Source organism: Uranotaenia lowii, chromosome 3, assembly GCF_029784155.1.
Source record: "Uranotaenia lowii strain MFRU-FL chromosome 3, ASM2978415v1, whole genome shotgun sequence".
Taxonomy (NCBI): domain Eukaryota; kingdom Metazoa; phylum Arthropoda; class Insecta; order Diptera; family Culicidae; genus Uranotaenia; species Uranotaenia lowii.
Genome location: NC_073693.1, coordinates 270,571,338 through 270,594,003, shown reverse-complemented (window position 1 = coordinate 270,594,003; position 22,666 = coordinate 270,571,338). Strand labels below are relative to the sequence as shown.

The window sequence follows — 22,666 nt, the reverse complement described above, 5'->3', positions numbered from 1 at the left end:
ATTGGGTTACAGCTTATCCATATGAATTTTATTTACACTTTTTGCTTAAACAATTAAAAATATAGTAATTTGCAGTAAAAACGTTGCTAGATGTTGTTTGGCATTACTTCAAGTTGTAATGTATCATATCTACAAATTTAGTATATGGCGAAAACATTATTAACATGATTTTAACATGGGAAGGTATTTGGGTACAAGATATGTTTTTATGAGTGTTACAAACCTGTCTGCATTGCAATGTTAAGATGGGAGAAACAAAGGGAGTTCCGTATGAATTGCATTGAATTGCTTGAAAATTTATCAGGGCTTCCATACAAGTTTGTTGGCATGAATCGAGAATTTATCGAGCAAAAGGAAGAGAGGTTGTTTGCATACGAAAAAATTGAGAACCTTTCTTATTTCTGGGTAGAGTTGGAAAAAAGATATTTATTCATATCATATTTGAAATAATTTGAAAACTTATGAGACAAATGAAGCGAAATGTTGCGTCATTTAGATACAAAAATGATTTAATAGTAGCACTTCTTGCATTGCAAGAGGGAAAAGACTGGAAGTCCATATCATTAAAACATACATTTTGATATCATTATGAACTTTTTGAAGCTTATAAAACAGAGTAAAATTTTCAGATCTTGGAAAACAAATCTAGAGATCAATTTTAAGAAAATATTATCAAAACATCTTTGAACTTTAGTAGGAAACTTCAGGTGCTGTTCTTTTTTTAAGCATTCGCTTTTAAATTATCTTGAAATTTGGTTTGAAACGCTGTCCAGGCAATAAAACTGAATTTTAATTATATTAACAAATATTATTGAATTTTGAAAGGTGGAGCAAAGCCCACCGGGTCAGCTAGTAAATATTATAAATATAATATAATTTCAAATATTATAAAAACTATTCCATTCTATTCTATTTTGTTTTTTTTATAGAGGATTTTAACCATCTTGGTAATTCTTCCTCTTAAAATCATGAAATCATCGCGATATTAAAAACCTATCAGAGGTTAGGGGTTAAACTCTTCCCCCCCCCCCCATGGATATTTTTTTCAAGTAAAATTTTCACCGTAGTAACCTGAAATTACTTGATATTACAAGGTGTTTAAAAATAAGTGTTAACAAAAAAGTCAAAAATTTGACAGAAATCACCCTAGGCTTGAAACATTTCATTTTACGACACTATAAGACGTTCACGAAATAAAATTAATTTTTAATTGTACATTTGGATTGCAATTCAGTCAACCTTTCGTATTGGAACAGCTAGAATCCCGAGCCTCGGAGTTGCCGACAGACGGAACAGTCGAAGAACAGTGGTGTGGAATCAAGAATGCCTTTATCACGACGAGCCATGGTACTCTCGGTAAAGTTTGTGGAAGACGAAGTGAATGGATGTCGGATGAAACCTGGAGGATGATCGATGATCGGAGAAAGGCGAAAGTCGGAATTGAGCAGGCATGTACCGGGTCAGCCAAAGCAGCCGCCCGCTTACGATATGCGGAGCTGGAAAAGGAAGTTAAACGAGCTTGTAGACGAGACAAGAGAGCCTGGACAAACTCCCTAGCCGAAGAGGGAGAAAGAGCCGCCGCCATTGGAGATATCCGATTATTAATGCAAGAATGCCGCTGAAAGACCGAGCAGGTCAGCTGCTGACAGATCGAACAGATCAGCTCAAGCGTTGGACTGAGCATTTTGATCAACTTTTCCGAGTTACAAATAGCAATGGCCAACAGAACCCGCAGCTCGAGGCGCCCACAGTAAGTCGCATTAATGGCGTCAACTCGGAAGCGCCCTCGCTGGCTGAAATAGAAGCGGCAATCAAAAACATGAAATCCAACAAAGCACCTGAAATCGATTGCATTCCTGCTGAAATGCTGAAAGCCGACCCTGCCTTGTCAGCACAAATGTTGCACCGTCTTTTCGCTGACATTTGGGATACTGCAACATTCGCGGCCGACTGGATGCAGGGTATCCTCGTTAAGGTCCCAAAGAAAGGAGACCTAACAGAGTGCGGTAACTGGCGTGGCATAACTTTGATCTGTACAACCCTCAAAGTACTCTGCAAAGTGATCCTGAACAGGATCCAGGAGAAAATCGACGCTACACTCCGACGGCAACAAGCTGGATTCCGATCCGGACGATCATGTGTGGACCACATCACAACGCTACGAATCATACTGGAACAAATCAACGAATTCCAGGACTCTCTTCTGCTGGTGTTCGTTGATTTCGAAAAAGCATTCGACCGACTTAACCATGAAAACATCTGGGCGGCTCTAAGGCGACGAGGGGTCCCAGAGAAACTAGTCCATCTCATCGAAGCACAGTACGAGGCATTTTCGTGCAAGGTCTTGCACGACGGTGTCTTGTCCGAACCAATCCCGGTAACTGCTGGAGTGAGACAAGGATGTATTTTGTCACCGCTGCTTTTTCTCATCGTAATGGATGAGATCTTGACTGGATCGATTGACTGTAGACCAAACCGAGGATTGCCGTGGAATCCTTCAACCATGGAGCAACTGAACGACCTTGACCTGGCAGACGATATTGTTTTGCTCGTCCAAACACAACAAGACATGCAGAGCAAACTCGACGACCTCACCGAAAGCTCCAAGGCAGCTGGTCTCAAAACCAATGTCGGAAAGACCAAGTCGATGGAAATCAATACAGAAAATCGTTCCAATTTCGTGGTAGCTGGACAACAGGTTGAGACAGTGGAGTGCTTCCAGTATCTTGGTAGCCAGATTACGCCTGATGGTGGTACCAAGAAGGACATCGAAACCCGGATCAGAAAAGCCCGATTTGCGTTTGCGAGTCTCCGAAACATCTGGCGCTCACGCCAGATCTCTCTACGAACTAAAATCCGAATCTTCAACTCAAACGTCAAATCCGTATAGCTGTACGGGTGTGAAACTTGGTGCATATATGCGGTGACGACGCGAAAACTGCAAGTTTTTGTGAATCGCTGCCTGCGGAACATCATCCGCGCTTGGTAGCCTGGCAACTGGATCTCGAACGTTGAACTTCATCGCCGGTGTCATCAAAAGGCGCTAGAAATCGAGATTCGGGAACGTAAGTGGAGATGGATTGGGCACACGCTGCGAAGAGATGAAAACGAGATTTGCAGAGAGGCGCTTGACTGGAATCCAGATGGGCATCGAAGAAGAGGCAGGCCCAAAAGCTCGTGGCGGCGTAGTCTAGCCGCCGAAACCCGCACAGTTGACGAGAACCTTGGCTGGCAGCAAGTGAAGACGCTGGCTCCGGATCGCCAGCAGTGGAGATCTTTTATCTGAGCCCTATGCGCCGGTCAATCGGCGCTGGACCCTTAGGTAGGTAGTAGGTTTCGTATTGGAACATAAAACTTGATATTCAAAAACCCTACTTCGTCTTTAGAATGGATTTTTTTAAGAAGGCAGACAAGAACAGAGTTTGAAACGAATCATTTACCCTTCAAAACTTATTTCACCTCTCACGATGGTCAACAGAATATGCAGAAAAAAATCTGAAATCTAATATCCTCTAGTTCAATACTAAAACTTTTGATTTAAAAAAAATAGTTTATGTCATTACAAACGTTATGCTGATATGAAATATTTTTCAAGAAACAATTTTATTTCATTTTTCTTGTTCTTCTAAATGCTTAACAAATTATTTAAAAAAGTTTTGATGATTTAGGCCACACAATTAACATTTTCCAAGGATTCAATGAATTTAAAAGGTAATTTCGACTTATAGGGTGCCGTGAATCTTACTATGCAATATTTCTATCAGCTTTAGTTATTGCAATAACTTTTGAAAATAGGTAAAAACATTTAAGAAAAATCTGCACTTTTTTGACAAAACTTTGAAACAAAAACATAAAGTTTTAAATCAATTATCAACTTTCCTCAAGACTTCAAGTAATTTTGAGTTCTGCGAAAAAAGTTATAGAAGTTTTATATTTGTTTACTTTTCCTCATTTAACGATTTTTTAAAGCAGTTTAAACCAAATTTAATCTAAATATTTTTAGTGCATAAACCTTATAGTTTTTCGGGTTAAATAAATTTGTAAAATGAAATCGAGTTTTTTTTAAACTTTCTGAAGTGACGTCAAAAATAATTGTAATGAAATTAATTATGGTTAATATTCTACCAGATCATATAGTTATTTTGGAATTCAGATTTTTTTTTAAATGTGTATTTTGGAAATATTTATTTTAAATTTGGACTGTTGGAAATAGTTTTAAAGCAAATTTCTAGTCCAGAATAAGGAACATCATTTTGAAAAAATAATCAATGACTTACCGAAAATAGAATTGATTTGAAGTTTTCTTGGTGATTTGTTTTGAAAATTTAAATTTTTTTATGAGTCAAACTTATTATTATTTGAGAAAATGGTGTTTGAAATCCACTTCCTTATTTATTGTGTATTTTTTGGAATTGTTATAATTTTTAGCTTAATTTGAATTTCGAAAACCTTCTCAACCCCACGACCGCAGGCGTTACTCAGTAGAATGAGTTCCACATCGCCAATGGTTGCTACTCCGTGATTGACCGAGGCCATCAGTTTTATTCAGAGGTCAAATGAATGAAGCCTGAGATTGGCAGCACATTCACAATGCTCAAACTTGATGCTCTTTCTTCAAACACCAATAACGGCGCCGGCCACGTCCTAGTAGTCAATGGATAGATTGGAAAAGGTAGAAAAGGAAGAAAGATCAATCGTGTGCTTTAGGACCTAGGTTACCTCTGCATCCTAGCCAAACATTCTTGGTTTTGAGGTTTGGGTTAAAGGATATGATCAGGAGACACTTTTGACTAGTGTGATCAAAACTAGCAAACCTATTCTTGTATCTTCTTTCTATTACCTAATGAAATTAGTTTAAATCTTTTTTATTAGTTTTATGCGCTATCTCAATCTAACATCTCTACTAAAACTGAAAACAATCCTGCATTTTTGAACATTTAAAAATATTTTCTAAATTTAAAACAACAAACTTATGGATTGGATTAACAAGTTGAATACGTGTTTGAAGAATTTTGAAATCTATCGCAAATTCACATCTGACAAGCAGTTAACTCGAAAACAAAACTATTAAAATACTCAACCCGTCTTTCTACATTTGATTCTTTTTAAAAATGTATCTGTTCAAAAGCTTCTGTAAATGATATTTGAAGGAATTGGAACAGCGAACTTGGAAATGTGTGCCTCAAGTTATGTCGTGAGATGGAAAACTATGAAAATAAATAATAAACTTTTAATTTTTTAGTAACTTCAAATAGCAGTTGACGTATGTATGTAAAACTTGCTTCATTTAGAATTGGAACAAACATTTGATCATATTGTGGTGCTCCTCGTGGACGAATTTGGAAGTTATTTGGCCCACGTGTCGAGAATTTAGTCAGCTTCTCGTATGTATTTTTTGATATTCCGCAAATTGATTGTACTTTGTAAACAATCAACATGGAATTGTGCACTGTAATTTGGAAAATCCATTGTGGTCTGCATCTAGGCTAGCTAAACAGTTGAAATTGCCCAGAAATACCGTATGGTGCGTTATCAAACGGTATAAGGAAACAATGACGACGATTCGGAGTGGAACTGTCAACCGAGCACTGCGTGGTATGATTTTGAAGACGAGGAATTCAAATCTGTTGGACCGTGATTCGAGAATTCCTTCGAAACCTTGATGAATGATTTTATCCGTATTTTTTCTTAAAAGTATGAAGAAAACGCTACATTTATACAAAAAAAAACATCTGAAATTCAATAATAAATAACTGAAATACAGGCAATTGTTTTTGGTCCAATTCTATATACTAAGATTCATTTTAAAATTGCCATACCCCCAAGAAATTTTAGGACACTTTGTTATGAAGTCTAAAAAAGTTTTTAACTAATTTAAAAAAGATAGTAAAACATACCCGTTCGGAGGGATTGAGAAACATGAAGATCAGCATCATGATGTAGTACGGGGTCCAGCAAACGATGAACACCACCACGATGACGACCGATATCCGCAGTGATTTCATCTTGGCTTTGTGAATCAACCGTTGCCGGTTTGTGTCCGAGCGGCGATAGAACGACCTATCCGATATCGTCGGATCTATCCGGAATACTTTTTCACTGCCTGTGAAAAGAAATAAGAAAAAAATAACTTATGATTAGGTACAATCTAAACAAAATGACCAAGACAATTCATGGGAACCAATAATGCATCAGCATCGTATATGTACATAGATACCCCTTATTGATCAACATCAATTGTAAACTTATTCTGAGGGACTGTCGTCGCCAAAGTAACTTATCTTTGTTCATAATTACAGACAATTAGCCATCATCAAATTCGAACCGTAGAACAATGCGGTGTTATTGATTCTGCGAATGAGCATTTAATTAATTTTTCATCTGATACATCCGGTCAGTACAATTATTTCTGGGTCTTTGGTCAGGGCGGAAATAAAAAAAAACCCATTTAACAAAATTTATTTTCTCTGAATTGTTTGATTCTTCGGAATCATTGAAAGGAGGGGAAAATTGATACCACAAAGGGAAAACTTTTGTTCGGACCGATTCCTAGATGAGGAAAAATTGATAATGGAAAACTGGTGAACTTTCAAAAGATGATAGTGGTTCGCAGTGTATTCAATGATAGACAAGACTTAATTGAAGAAAGTTTAAGAAAACTGAAGAGCTGATTATTATGATATTATCGAATTCACTTTTAAGTTTCACACTAAAAAAGAACTTGAAAATTCCTGCAAAGTCACAATCATTCAGAAACAACGCCAACAAGACGAATAATAAAGCATTTGTTTACTTCGAAAATAGCAAAGAAGTTTACCATTCAATTTCATTCACCGGTTGGTAAGCATTGTTTATGGTGAAGCATGGCCGTAGGAACGGGGGGGGTTTTGGGGGTTAAACCCCCCCCATGAAGGTCCAAAAATGCCTAGAGAATTTTTTTTGGTTGAACATAAAATTTGAAATTTTTAATCGCATTTTGATGAACAACTTAAATGATTCATGAGCAACAATAGTGTAATAATCTCGACTCCAAAAACTCAAAATCTCATTCCAGGACCACAATTCTACATTAGTTTTTCAAAAAATTTCTCATTTGTTGAATCCCAATGAAGTTAGACTAAGCTTACCAGATTGTCCGGATTTTGACCAGAATTTCTCAATCTATTTGCAAAATCAAACGAAAATTTCAATTGAGTCATAAGAATTATGTATCTTGCGTTCAAGTATTTTTTTTAACAAATATTGCCAAAATAATCATAAACGATTTTTTTGGAAACCTTAAATATGATTCTGAATCGGCTGATGTGTTTCAATTGAATAAAAACAGTTTTCCACGTATTTTTTTTTTATTTTAATGAAATAATTCTGAAACTCGCCTGCATATTGGACGGATTTTAGGGAAAATTATTGAAACAATATGCCCTTACTTTGCAAGATTTGGAAATAAAATTGCCTAGATTTGCCCTCCCCGGATACTAGAGGAAAAAATGTAGCAAGTATCCAGTTTATTGTTCTAGTTTTTCAGTTGTATCATCTTTGGTATAGAATCCTGCTTCGAACCTTGGTGATGCATTTCAATCTAAAATATGATGAATTTTCAAGATTTGAAACTCATAATTTTGGAATATGAAAAGAAAATATAAAAATTTCAAACTATTTTTGAAATTTGGATCTGAAATTTTTATCCTTGATTGTTATGCAAAGTTTAAAAATAAGAAAGTTCAGAATTGATAAATGTGAAATAATATCATCATTCAAAATGTTATTAAAATCAACAAGTTCAATTAAGAATAAATAGGTAATTGAAAAAAATCTATTGAAAACCATAAATTCAGAATCAAATAAATTTCAAATTCATAGTAATTGTTATCTGAAATTTAGATTAAGGTTTTGATTTTGGGTTAAAAATGCAGAATTTAGACTAGGAAGTAAAATCCCAGGTTTGTATCCGGATTTAGCTCAAATTCAAATTTTAGAATCAATATTAAAATATCAATGTTTAAATTTCATTAAGTATTCAAATTGGAGGAAATTGCAGTTTCATAACTTTGATTCTTTGTTTAAAAAAAAAATTAAAATTCAATCAAAGTCAGTTTGAAAACAAACCTGATGAAAATCACATAAAAAAATTAGATCTGGATTCATTTCAAAGAATTTGTTTTTTTTCAAAAATCTAGATTTAAATTTTCAAAGGATCACAAGATTATAATTATGAAATATAAAAAATAATGATAATTTTTGAACTTGTTTTTTTATCCTCAGGTAAAAATTCAGCTGAAAATTTTATTAAAGATTATTTACATATTTATGTTTTCGACCGTGATTGATGTTTTATAGTAATATTGGCTATTTTCCGGTCTAAGAATTCAATCAAGCAACTTAGTTTTCGAAATGCCCGACGTTTCGACCATTTTCGGTTGGCTTTCTCAAGGGAATTATCTGTCTGTTGTTATAGTCAATTTAGTTTGTGTCCAACGTTTAGGAGTCCAGTGTTCGCTGCTCTTGGATTTTATTGGTGAAAAATAAAATTTTTTCATCCGATATTCTATGGTCGCACTTAAACTTCAACCTACTTTTTAAATTCAGTAGAAGTGCGACCACAGAATATTGGATGAATTTTTTTTTTTTTACCGATAAAATCAAAGAGCAGCGAACACTGGACTCCTTAACGTTGGACAAAAACTAAATTGACTATAACAACAGACAGACAGACATAATGGCATCTTCTAGGACTAATTTTCGAAATTAAATAACTTTAAATGCAAAATAACTTTGAATGCAAAATAACTTTAACTTGAATCATTTGTACTTAGTACATATATGTACATTTTTCACTTGTGTATGTATTGTTCAAGCAAAAATGTTATAGGAAAAAAATGTCAACAAAACCCCCCCCATGAGTCGGTTCTTCCTACGGCCCTGTGGTGAAGTAAAATGATTCCATTGAGGTTTCTTCAGTTGGAAAACATTTTCCAACTGCGCGTTTCATTTCTTTTGCACCGGAAATCAACAAACGATTGACAACGATCTGACTTTAATAGGCGGTGCATTCTACTGGAGAAACTTGGTATGAAAAAAATATATAGTGATAATAGGAATACCATTCAATCACGGACTTACAGAAATGATATCATGTCAAGACGTCGTTTTTTATGATAATTAGATAAAAATTGTTTGATTTTTATCTTGTTTCAAATTTAATTTGTTTGGAACCAAAAATTTGACGCCCAAAAATCCGGACAATATTTTATCAAAACCCAGAAATAACTTAATAAAAATCAAGAAAAAAATTTTTTTTGATCATAACTCATCAACAGATTTTAAATCGTATTTGAGGCTCCCAAAAATCTTTAAATTATCATTATTATCAAACTACGTTAAATAAAAAATTTACAAGTCAAGTTGTTTCTTTTTATTGAATAAATCCGGGCAAAATTCGCAGATTTTTTGCAGAATTTTTAAGTAACGTTTTCATGAGTAAATTTCAACTTTAAGTTTGTATGGGAAAGTTGAATATTTTGTACTGAAAAATTAACATCATTTTTTTTTGGAACCGAGCCTGCATATGGTTATTGTGTAAATTCCTAAATTCTCATAAGGTAATTTTTCGCTGAACAACTTTGTCGAAGACATTAACTTTGTATCTTATAAGACAAAAAAGATATTACCTGTTTAACGAGAGTATGTCTTTTGGCATTGATAAATAATAAATTCAATTGACATCACTGCTGAGTGCCTAGCGAGGTATTGCATGACTGCCTTTTATGCAATGCTTTGCGAGGCACAAGCAGTGATGTCAATTGAATTTATTGTTTATTAATGCCAAAAGACATACTCCTGTTAAACAGCTAATAACTTTTTTGTCATATAAGATACAGAGTGCCTTCGACAAAGTTGTTCCGCAGAAAATATCCTTATGAGAGTTTATAAATTTACACAAAAACCATATGTCGGCTCGGCTCCAAAGAAGAAAAAAATTATGTTGATGTTTCAGTACAAAATATTCAATTTTCCCTTACATACATGAAAGTTAAAATTTACTCATGTGAACGTTACTTAAAAATTCTGCAAATAATTATCGATGAGTTTTGAACCAAAACGAAGCTTTTAAGGACCCCAGGGTTTGAGAAATTCAAAAATGACCCCAAATCACCTCAGTCTAGTGGAACACTTTTTGTTACGTATTGCGTATTACGTATTTACGTATTGCGTATTTCTCGGAAATGGGCTACTCGGAACTGAAATGAATTTCAATAAATTGTTAAACAATAAACTAATAAACGAAAGCTGAAAAAAAGCATCAAGTGGAGTACTCTCATTAAAGAGGCTAAAATTTTCTACGGACTCTTTAATAACCAGCAGCACATTTTTGGAAACATAACTTTTCCGGTTAACGAATGCGATAATTTGAAAAAAAGTTTAACATAAAAATATCAAGAATGAAGCCCTTTATGCATAACGTGACAAGAGGAACCCCTCGGGTTCACGAAAGCGGTTTGGGAAAGATCGTTTTCATAATCTACCAAAGTGACGAGAAAAATTTGAATATTTTTTCGGCCTTTTTCCCAACGAAGCTCAAGTGATATAATTTGAATTTCGCGCTGCTTTGGAGAGAAATTATTTCCATCTAACCAGCTATGATTGTTTTGTAGAAATGTTTTTATTTTTGTAAAATGCAGACACCAGAATATTTAAACAAGTGGTACCATTACCATGTTCCGGTGCTGCAGACTGTTTGGAGAAAAGAGGCAAAATTGCCGCTAGTGATATTTTCCATTACCTATTTGTAGTGCATTTTGTTTGAACAAGTTTTAAATTTCCTTCGAATGGGGGACGAGATTCTCCAAACAGGGCCAAAAAACGTGAAGCACGTTGAATACTAATGTAGCAGCATAGACGAAAAAATGGAAACCACGTGGTTTTCAACACGGTAATGCCATGTAGTACGATAAGATCAAAAGAAGTTCATGTTAAGAATTTATTAGGAAAATGCTTCTTGAGGGTCACATCCAAATGAGCTCTTGGATTTGATTACCATCCTCATAATTTTTATGTGTTTCAACTTGATTCAACGAAAAAAAAAAACAGATGAAAATAATTTTTTTCTCGCGAAACTCTATTCGATTGGTAGTATTTTTACAACCTCTCAACAAATGCGTAGTACTTATTTAAATATTATTCTGAACTATCAACAGCTCTCCGAATCTGGGCAGTTAAACAGACAACTTATTATGCATTATAAATAGAAGCTCTGAAAAACAATGAATAATCAAAACCGAACAACCACTGGCCAAAACCATAAATTAGTTTTTCGCCAACTTGTTGCTGCTATAGTTTGTTGTTATTCATCATTCAAGCGCATTGGAGGGGCATGAGGTGTGCAAAATTCAAATTAGGACATTCAAGCGCTTCCACGATCGTGAATTATAATTAGACAGACGAAATTGTTCATTGCTCGCCGGGGCAGTTGGTTGGTACAATTTATTGACTCGGAACTAAGATTAATGGGGAGAATGTTTTGGGGGCTTATATTTAATCAAATCTTTTGGGGAACTTTCTTCCGGAATCAAAAGCATTAACAGTAAGTTTACGGATATTTTAGCTAAACCTATCCCTACGGAGAACGTCAAGTTGAAGCATGAGGGACATAAGTGCATAGTTTTTGAAATTCAAGAGTTAAGTATAACATTTTACACAATCAATCATGAAAATATAGATAAATTTGCTATATTTATAGTTCAATACCTAGAATTAATCATACATTAGTAGTTGAATCTATCATATTTACAGTTGAACCAATTTTACCACAACAGTTGAATCTATCATATTTAAAGTTAAAATTTAGAGGTGGACCAGAAATGTATAGTTGAATCTATTATATTCACAGTTGAATAACTAGAATCAATTATACAATTATAATTGAATTTATCATATTTACAGTCTATCGTATTTATAGTTAGATGTGAGACGTCAACCAGGAAGTTGAATCTATAGTTGAATGCCTAACACAAATCATACAAATGTAGTTGAATCTACCATATAAACAATTGAAACAATTATACTATTACAATTGATTCTATTATACTCATAGTTCATTGTACAAGGCCAATCAGAAGTTTGTAGTTGAATCGAATATAATTATAGTTGAATGCCTAAAATCAATTATACAATTGTAGTTGCTCCTAACTTCATGAAAACAAATTGTCTTAAAACTTTTAGCCTAAAATATACTTGTTTTATGTCTTCGACCAAGTTTTATGAATTATCATGTTATACAATATTGTAGAACAATGTAGGCCTCTATCCTATAACAGTTGGAAAATAATTTTAATATCTCTAAAACTTAATAATCGTTTCCCGCTATATTTCATTTCTAGACCGCTGTGCAAGGATGAATTTTTTCGACTTTAATTTTTAAGCATTTTTAGCGTGTGCCCTCTATAAGATATCGGTATCGAATTTTGAATACGGCGAATGCGCCAACATCACTATTTCGAGAAAAACGCGTTCAAAGTTTGACAGCTCCATAAGCTCCTAGCAAAAATTTTATTTTTTTTTTTTTATTTCTCGAAAACGAAATAGTCTTTGGTTAACGTTGTACACTGAAAATGTAGGCCTCCGAACGTATTTTAACACCCAGCTAACTCCATTTGTTTAAATACATTCGCGCATTTGCCCTATTCCAAATTCACTACCGATATACTTTGAACCACCCTTTTTTTCAATTCAAGGCTATTTTCGATACCTTTTTCTGTTTCCCTTGAAATTTCTCAAACATTTTAATAATTTAATTTTTTGTTTGCTTCGGCACAAATTCCAAAAAAAAAAGACTTTTCATTACTTCACCACAGTTTTCGCGTAATTGCAGATCCAACCAACCCAGAGAATCAACTTTGTTAGACTTTTGAAGTGCTATGCAGCGAAAATGGTCGCATTTGGAGGTTCCAGAGATCGGCATTTTCCTCCAATACACACATCAAATTTAGGCGAGATGTGTTAACAAAAAGTTATTGGCTAAAATTCTGCTAGGTGACTGCTAAAAAATTCGTATAGCTGTCCATAAGGGAATTTTCCAAAATACCTTCCCGCTAGCGGTCAAAATCTTTTTTGCACGATTTGACCACCGTATTTTGTTAATTTCAGCATTGGGACTCTTCTGGATTTTTCTCGATCAGGCCCGAATAATTTAACTATGAGCTTCTATATTGGACGCTATCTCAAAAACCATTTGCCAGATTGTCATCAATTTTTTATCACGTACATATCACATTACTAGAAAGCTTAACTGAAAATTTTATCAATTTCCATTCATGCTACAAGAGGTCTTTAGATTGTAGTTCTTTATTACACAATTAACACACGACGTATTACAGGACACGACACTTAAAGTTTTTACTAACGGAAAAAGGAATTAAAGTTTACCTTTTTTGTCGACCGGTTTCGGGCTGACTAGATGAAGGAAAAACACTAATACATGTTCATACTATCCGATAGTATTCTTCGAAGGGTGGTCGGTTTGTTGAAAATTCGGTTTGAGCGGATTGAAAAGCGGTGATATGATTGGAGCGTCATCCTCGTACATAAGTGGCATTTCCGATGTGGTGATAAACATGGATTCCCATGCGTTTAAATGTGACGCTTTGCGTACACATTTTTTGAACTTAACCTTATCCCAATTTATACGGTGATCAAATTCTGACGCGTGGGCGGCTACACTGGATTCGTTGCTCCTGCTGTTATCTACTGCGTTTTTGTGCTCTTTAATTCTGGTTCTGAATTTCCGTCTGGTTTGACCAATATAGACGGCCGGGCAGTTTTGACATGGAAACTTCAACGGGCCCGTATGAGGAATGTATTTACAAAAACGGTAAGCCAAAAGACCCTCTCAATACTTTGATCGAGGAAGCAAACAGCACACGGCAAGAAGTGGCCGATTTAATGGGCGAAATAAAACTTGAAAGAAAATTCCTCGTCCCGAACCAAAAAGTAGCCTCATTGTATTGCCTCCCAAAAATCCATAAAAACCCAATCGCAATGCGGCTTCAAACATCTGCACACCAACCGAAAAAATGGCAGCGTGGTTGGTAGAAGAAATGCGTAAGTATCCAGTTAAACACGGCAAGAGTGTTCTTAACTCTGTTGACTTAGTGGAACACTTGAAGGATTTCAAAATGCGTCGAGGAGAGATTTTAGTCTCGTTTGATGTCTCCGCACTTTTTCCTAGCGTCCCTATTTCGGACGCCTTACGCAGCCTTCGCAGACACTTGGAGCGACGCCGAGCACCTTCAAACCAAATAGCAGCGTACGTCACCATAGCCGAGGTTTGTATGAATCAGAATTACTTTTTGTTTCGGGGTAAGTTCTACAAACAAACCTCCGGCCTCAGCATGGGAAGTAAATTATCTTCCTTACTGGCTGAACTTTTCATGAGTGACTTCGAAACAGATCTCGAAAAACGGGAGAAACTTTTCCCTCGAGCTTGGTGGCGTTATGTTGATGATATCTTCGCCACTGTAAAGGAACGGTATCTCTCGCAGACGCTTGAGATTTTGAACAACCAGCATAGCTCGATCAAATTCACCGTCGAAAAAGAAGTTGATGGGAAACTTCCTTTCCTTGATCTGTTAATTTCTAGAAAGGAAGATAATACAGTAAAATTCGGAATTTATCGTAAACCCACGTCAACAGATCGCTACATTACGGTTGATTCAAAGCACTTTGGTGCGCAAAAGCAAGCCGCCTTTCATTCGATGACCCACCGTCTGTGGAGAGCCACGAGTTTGAACAAGAAAAGCAAAAAATTTTGCTGGCTGGTGAATTGCACGGGTACGATAAAGAGTTTGTTAGCCAAATCCTCCGAAAACATGAAAGAAAAAAGCTCCGTAGCAATGCAACCACATTCAAACCAGAAAGGGATGAATCCCAAAGAGTCAGCCTGCCGTACCACCCTCCACTGACAAACAGTATCCGTAAGATTCTCTCCAAACATGGTCTGAAAGTGGCTTACAAAAGTTTCAACACTTTGAAAGATTGACTGGTTTCTCTAAAAGACAAAGTGCCACCGGAAGAGAGATCTGGAATCTATGAGATTCCATGTAAAAACTGCCCGGCCGTCTATATTGGTCAAACCAGACGGAAATTCAGAACCAGAATTAAAGAGCACAAAAACGCAGTAGATAACAGTAGGAGCAACGAATCCAGTGTAGCCGCCCACGCATCAGAATTTGATCACCGTATAAATTGGGATAAGGTTAATTTCAAAAAATGTGTACGCAAAGCGTCATATTTTAACGCATGGGAATCCATGTTTATCACCACATGCATCGGAAAGGCCACTTATGAACGAGGATGACGCTCCAATCATATCACCGCTTTTCAACCTGCTCAAACCGAATTTCCAACAAACCGACCACCCTTCGACGAATACTATCGGATAGTATGAACAACATGTCCTATTAGTGTTTTTCCTTCATCAGTCGGACATCGTCCTGTAGATGGGCAACATCGAGCCCGAAACCGGTCGACAAAAAAAGGTAAATTTAATTCCATTTAATGCGTAATGCGTCGTGTGTTATTTGTGTAGCCTAAGTTTTTACGTTTAGCACAACCAGTAAAATAAGTAGTTCTTTATTGTCTAACAATTATATTTCTAAATCTTTAAATTTTGAACAGATCGTAAAGATCGTAACTTTGTAGATGATAGATATATGTAGCTATTTTAGTCAACAGTGTCAAATTGACACTCATAGAACTTTAACTGCCGCTAAACTTATTCCAAAGTGTGATTGACTGGAAGTAATTCGACTTTCAAATATCGTAGGCGTGATATTCTGATTTATCAATCATCCTTGAGATCAAATGTGTTGCAAATGATATTCATGTGTCAAAGCCAAACATTATGCTTCGAGGATTCCAGGAAGTTCCTCTCAAAAAGGCTGAATGGTGGTTTTTTAGGAAAAAAAATCCGCAAACCTTCTTCTACCTTTTACAAAATGACTGATTCACGTCAGGTTATTTCCAAATATCTCGGAACCAAGAATTTCTTATCAAAAAGCCTACGAACAAATGTGAATGATGCAAGAACACTTGTCGAGTATTGTTAAACCTTTCTGAGAAGCTAGGCTCGAATCATTTTCAGTCTGCTGGATATCAATCAAACGCGTGTTGTGTCTTCATTTCACAAAACATTCCCGTCAATCATAATGGTTTTTTCTTCAATTCATTTTTTGCTGCTCATTGCCGAAGTCAGCAAAATTATCAAGAATGTATTTTCGAGATGGTTCAAGTTTTTTCCTTCTTCTAGGTTCACCAAACCTTTTTTTATGCTTTCTATGGCGAAATAGACGTGGCTGTAAGGGTACAATCGATTGAAAATTATTTTTGCGAAGTTCTGAGAAATGTGCGCCGGGTGCTGGAAAATTTCGCAAAATAAATCATTACCGAAATTGCGTTTTTACATCCCTTTCTCAATCGAAGTCAGTGCTTCAAAGGTTGGAATGAAGATTCAACAAAAACTAATGCTAAATGAACAGGAAAAACGGAAAAATGTTAAAAAATGGAATCAAACTCAAGTGGAAAATTTTAAGATAAGCATGTTTGCTGGCTCATCAGGTTCGGTAGATTTCCATGTTCGTGAATCCAAAAACCACTAGAAGTTTTCGGGAGTGATTATTTCTAGCCGTTCGTTCACTTATGGCCGCAATAATTTTTATTTTAATTAAAAGTTTTTCGGTATCCCCACTCGGTAGAACACCCCAAAACAAAACTTACTCGAGATCGTTCGGAACGTCGACAGGTACGAGCCAATTAGAATCAGCAACGGTATGATGAACATGAAGATGAGGGTGAAGGTAGTGTAGAGTTGCTCCTGCCACCGGAAGTCGTAGAAACCGTGGGTCACGCACTGGTAGTAATCTTCCAGGAACGGTCCTTTGGCTACCCGGAAAATGATCCACTGAAACGAAATAGGGAAACAAAAGCAAGCACAAACCAGAAACCACAATTAATTATCTGAAGTCTTTTTTTCCGGAAAAATCTCCGGCGAGTCACAGGAATCGTGGGTGACAGTAGGAAGATGAATTTTTTTTTTATTTAGATTTTTTGGAAGGTGAAAGTAATACTATACTATATCTAGATTCTATGATTAAGGCATACCACGAATGGTGCTCGATTTCTTTGAATTCCAACTCAATAAGATTATTCAATTATTCGGTTTATTTTTTTGTTCCAAAACGCTTCATGATTCTGTGAAAAAGAAGGAATGAGTAAATTTAAGGGCAATATTTTGATTTTTTTTTCGTCAGTGAGACAACTGTAGAACTGTTCAGAACTGCGTCGTTTTGACCAGGCCAGTTTCCGAAAAAATGGATTTTGTTTTAAATTTTCGTTACCTAATTTATCGGCCTTATCGGTGAAAAATGATGTCCATTTTAGTAAGAACGTTTCGAGATTATGAAATTTTATAGACGGATAGAAAGTTAGAAGAAATGATAGATGGTGAAAATGAGCAGGTAGAATTTGTTTAGAAGCATCACATACCAAATTTTTGTTCAGCACGGGCCAAGTACTATGAAGTGGTAGATACAGATAGAGTTGCATCAATAGACTGAGTCGATTTGGGGTCATTTTTCAATTTCTCAAACCCGGAGGTCTTTAAAACTTCATTTTGGTTCAAAACTGATCCATGATTTTTTGCAGAATTTTTAAGTAACGTTTACATGAGTATCTAAACTTAAACTTTTAGGTTTGTGTGGGAAAATTTCATATTTTGTTTTGAAAAATCAACATCATTTTTGTTTCTAAAGTGGAACCTAGCCTGCTCATGGGTTTTGAGCCAATTTATAAATTTATAAATATAATTATTTATAAATGGTAAAAATGCAAGTTTGTAGATATTCGTAAACATCAAGCTAAATGCCGCACACAGGAGTAAATACACCGAAAAAGCGATCAAAATTATTTGCTAACAAACGGTAAACGATATACATATACCAAATTTCACTTCATTCCGACCGACCATTCATACGTGATGTTGTTACAAAGAAAACGCCTCCATTTTTATATATAAGATGTGAAGAAATAATTTTGTATGGGGACCCCCCTTTCATAAAAAGTGAGATTCTTGAAACTATTATACAAACCATCTCTGACCCAAAAAACCCTCGGATACCAAATTTCACTTCATTCCGACCGACCATTCATACGTGATGTTGTTACAAAGAAAACGCCTCCATTTTTATATATAAGACTATTTTAAACATCCTTTATGCATTTCAAAGCTAAAACGTCAACTTTTCGATGTTTTTTGCTTGCAAAAGTACTGTCCACGGCCTACTTAATCAAAATTTAATATGACTTTAAAATAGTCGTCCACATGCGATGATTTGTTGGGATATGCATTTTATGATTTCAAATCAGGTTAAATAAAAATAAGGTAAAATCATTCATTCTATGAATTTGCATTTTTATTTCATTTAGTTTTTATAGATCCTCGTTTGGAAATGCTACTATCAAAAGAATTTTGCATTTCTGTTTTAAAAGTTCGAAAAAAAACTTAAACCTCGTTAAAGATTTTTCATCAGACTGGGCACAATAAACAATCTGCACTATGTTTGTAAAGTATTTCAGCAAACAAACTTAGATGCAACCATAATCTATGCTGTTGCCTTGTTGTTTACGTTATATTTAGTCAACTGTTAGCGGTTAGCGATTAGCGCTTTAAGCTTGAAGCGATATCTTGTTCAGCTCATTTAGCGGTTTCAATTAGCGATCGCTAAATTTGAATGAGTTAGCGATTTAATTAGCGCCGCTTATCTTTCAATTAGCGATACCGAACACTGCAGCTGAGGAAACAGGACGTGGATATCTGGATTTTCGATAAGTTTTTCTAGCATTGTGGTGACTAAAACGAACTAGATGCAAAATGCTAAAAAAATTAATTAAAAGAAAATAAAACGTAGCCATAATATTAATTTAAAAAAAAAAAAAACATTTTAGGATATGATAACTTCCAATATAAACAGAATTTAAATTTAAAATATTTATAGTTGACCTCATTGAATGAATCGTAGAAATATAATTGAAATGCCAGCAAACATGCTTATCTTAAAATTTTCCACTTGAGTTTGATTCCATTTTTTAACATTTTTCCATTTTTCCTGTTCATTTAGCATTAGTTTTTGTTGAATCTTCATTCCAACCTTTGAAGCACTGACTTCGATTGAGAAAGGGATGTAAAAACGCAATTTCGGTAATGATTTATTTTGCGAAATTTTCCAGCACCCGGCGCACATTTCTCAGAACTTCGCAAAAATAATTTTCAATCGATTGTACCCTTACAGCCACGTCTATTTCGCCATAGAAAGCATAAAAAAAGGTTTGGTGAACCTAGAAGAAGGAAAAAACTTGAACCATCTCGAAAATACATTCTTGATAATTTTGCTGACTTCGGCAATGAGCAGCAAAAAATGAATTGAAGAAAAAACCATTATGATTGACGGGAATGTTTTGTGAAATGAAGACACAAAACTACAAGTTCTCGCTTGTGGGGCGGACCACGCTAAGCCTACTAATGTGTGGTGGTAGATGCAACTCTATCTACCACTTCATAGTAGTAGGCTCGTGAGGAACAAAAATTTGGTATGTGATGGTAATGCTTCTAGACAAATTCTACCCGCTCATTTTCACCATCTTTCATTTCTTCTAACCTTCTATCCATCTATATAAAAATTTCATAATCTTTAGATGTCCCTACTAAAAAGGACATCACTTTTCACCGCTAGGCCGATAAATCAAAGTTATAAGCTTTTTTAAAGGGATTGAATAAAGGTTTTGCCATTGAAAAACAATAAATTCAATTGACATCACTGGTGCTGGTGCCTCGCGAAGTGTAGTCATTCCACCTAATAACTTTTTTGTCTAATAGATACGAAGTTACTGTCTCTGACAAAGTCTTAAGTGGAATTTTGTTTTTGAAGAATTTGTAATCAGGCACAAAAACCTTTAGCAGGCTTAGATACACAGAGGAAACAAATATGATGTTAATTTTTCAGCACAAAACATTAAATTTTCCCATACAAACCTAAAAGTTCAAATTTACTCATGTAAACGTTACTTAAAAATCTGCAAAAAATTATGGATGAGTTTTCATCCCATACGAAGCCTTTTAGACCTCACGGTTTGAGAAATTCAAAATTGACCTTAAATCGACTCAGTCTAACACCATATACGTTTTTCGAAATCTACAAACTTTGAAAAAAATTATAATAGTAAAAATTACGAGCATTTTGAAAATTATAATAGGAGCTACAGTCATTTGAAGTTGAAAAAATGACCCCCTCCGGTACGTTTAGTGATTATTATGAATGCAGATTCTCATCTATATATGACCCATTCCAAGCACCCCTCAACTGGAGAACCGATTTTTATTTTTCATTATCCAAATATAAATTACATAGCGTTAGAAAGGTTATTTCTTGAGTGTCATTTTCCATTAAAAGATTTTCAGTTACCTTTTTTAAGAATTGAGTATGTTAACGTTGAAATTTAAAAATTTTAGTATGAAATTAAATTGATTTTGGCAAATATTCTTTATTTATAACATAACTTTGTCAAAAATCTAGCTATGTCAAAACAAATAACTGCAAAATGATGGTAGAAAGGCCATCTTTTAAGCATGATATAAGATAAATAACAGTTACTGCAAGTTTAAGCTCTAGAATCGTTGATAAAGGTATCCATTTTTAAGCGTTGTGACGTCACGAAAATTCTACTGTTTTTAAATTTATGATTTACTGAAATTTCACATATTGTCGAGAATTGGAGGTCTCTTCAAACTTTTTGAGTGGAATTTAATGCAATTTTGAGATTGAAAATCGGTTTAGCAGGTTGTGAGTTGCACCCGGGTAAAGAATGCGTTGTGACGTCACGAAAATATATTTACTTTTTTTCGAAAACGTTCAAGACTATTTACTTCAACACTATGATAGTATTTCTTCAATACAAGTTCAACACAACAAAGTGCTTCAATAAACGAATTCTATTATTAAGTTTTTAAAGAAACTAATTTTTTTTTGCGTTAACTTAGTTATTTTTAAACATTTCTAATAAAACATATAAAACAGCGCTTAAAAACGCTTGATTCAAGAATAAACAAACTATCAAACAAATGAAATCCTCATCGATATTGTAAAAGAATATTTGTGAATCATAAAGCAGATAGTTATCTGTGATTTGAATAAAAATCTTGTTAAAGATCGAGTTCTTCATATATCTATGTTAGAATGAAAAACACCGCTAGTAGCTTCTATTTCTTTCTGGCATTATATTCAAACAAAATAAGTTCCATGAAATAAATGTAATGAGATTAAAAAAATCTGGTAAACTAGTAAACTTAAAAGATTAACTTTTTTATTAAAAAAATTCATAAGATTTTCATAGAAAATCTATATATATATAAAGCAATTTCTGTATGTTTGTTTGTTTGTTTGTCCTCTATAGACTCAGCCGTCTTAAGAGCTAGAGGTCTGAAATTTGGCATGGATACTCATTAGGACCAGGAAGGATGAAAAATGTTTTTAGATTTTTGGATGACCCTTTCTGAAGAGGGTCGTCCATACAAGACAAATATTGTTTTCACGATATTGACGTTATTTTTCGTCGGATTGTGTTGAAAATTTGCACATGAGTGTTTTGAAAGATGAGCAATCGATTTCAGGTGTCTAATTTTCTGTAAGGGGACAGCCAAAGGGGTCGTCCATATTAATTGTTCGCTGTTTTGCGATATTGACGTTATTATACATCGTATTCAGATGAAAATTGGTACACGATAGTTTTGAGTGACGTGCAATCGATTTGAGGTATCAAATTCAGTGTAAGGGGCCGGCAAAAGGGGTCGTCCATATTAAATTTTCAGTATCTTAGTGTTATTGTCGTTTCTATACACGAAACTATATACGAACTAAAATCAGGGGTCGGCCAAAGGGGTCGTCCATGTTAACTATTCACTGTTGATGCAATATTGTCGTTATTATACATCGGATTCAGACAAAAATTGGTACACGAGCGTTTTGAGAGATAAGCAATAAATTTCAGATATTCAATTCAGTTTAAGGGGCCGGAAAAGGGGATCGTCCATATAAACCTTTCAATATTTTTGCAATATCGACGTTATTATATATCGTATTGGGATGAAAATTTCCACACGGTAGTTTTCAGGGACGGACAATCGATCTCAGATGTCAAATATTTTGCCAGGGGTCGACGAAAAGAGTTGTCCATATGAATTAATTTTTCACGTTTTTTAGCGAAACTGACGTTATTATACAATGGATTGCTTTGAAAATTTGCACACGGGAGTTTTGAGGGAAGAAGGACAATCGATTTCTGATATCAAAGTTTTTATAAGAGCCCCCGAAAGGGGTTTAGCGTTTTGGCAATAATTGCGTTGTTATGCAATGATTTAGTCGAAATTTATACACGTGGTTTTTGATTCCTGATTTCATATTTTGTAGCAGACGACAGACAAAGTGATCATCCAATATTTTTGCAATTATTACTTAACAATGAATCTGGAAAATGCTTGGCAATTGACTTTCATACAAACTGTTCATGACATATTCCAAGTTGAAAGCGAAACGGAGTTCGTATGGGATTAGCTAGTTAATAA

General features: G+C 34.9%; 1 protein-coding gene across 1 annotated transcript in view; it reads right to left on the bottom strand.

Annotated features, from left to right (window-relative positions):
- LOC129753406 (cardioacceleratory peptide receptor) overlaps positions 1-22,666 on the bottom strand; it is a 157,541-nt gene that overhangs the window by 5,678 nt on the left and 129,197 nt on the right. Inside the window, exons 3-4 of the mRNA XM_055749229.1 lie at positions 16,771-16,954; positions 5,898-6,103 (exon numbers count right to left, since the gene is read on the bottom strand). Coding sequence (XP_055605204.1) covers positions 5,898-6,103; positions 16,771-16,954 — 390 coding nt within the window. The remainder of the gene's footprint in view (positions 1-5,897; positions 6,104-16,770; positions 16,955-22,666) is intronic.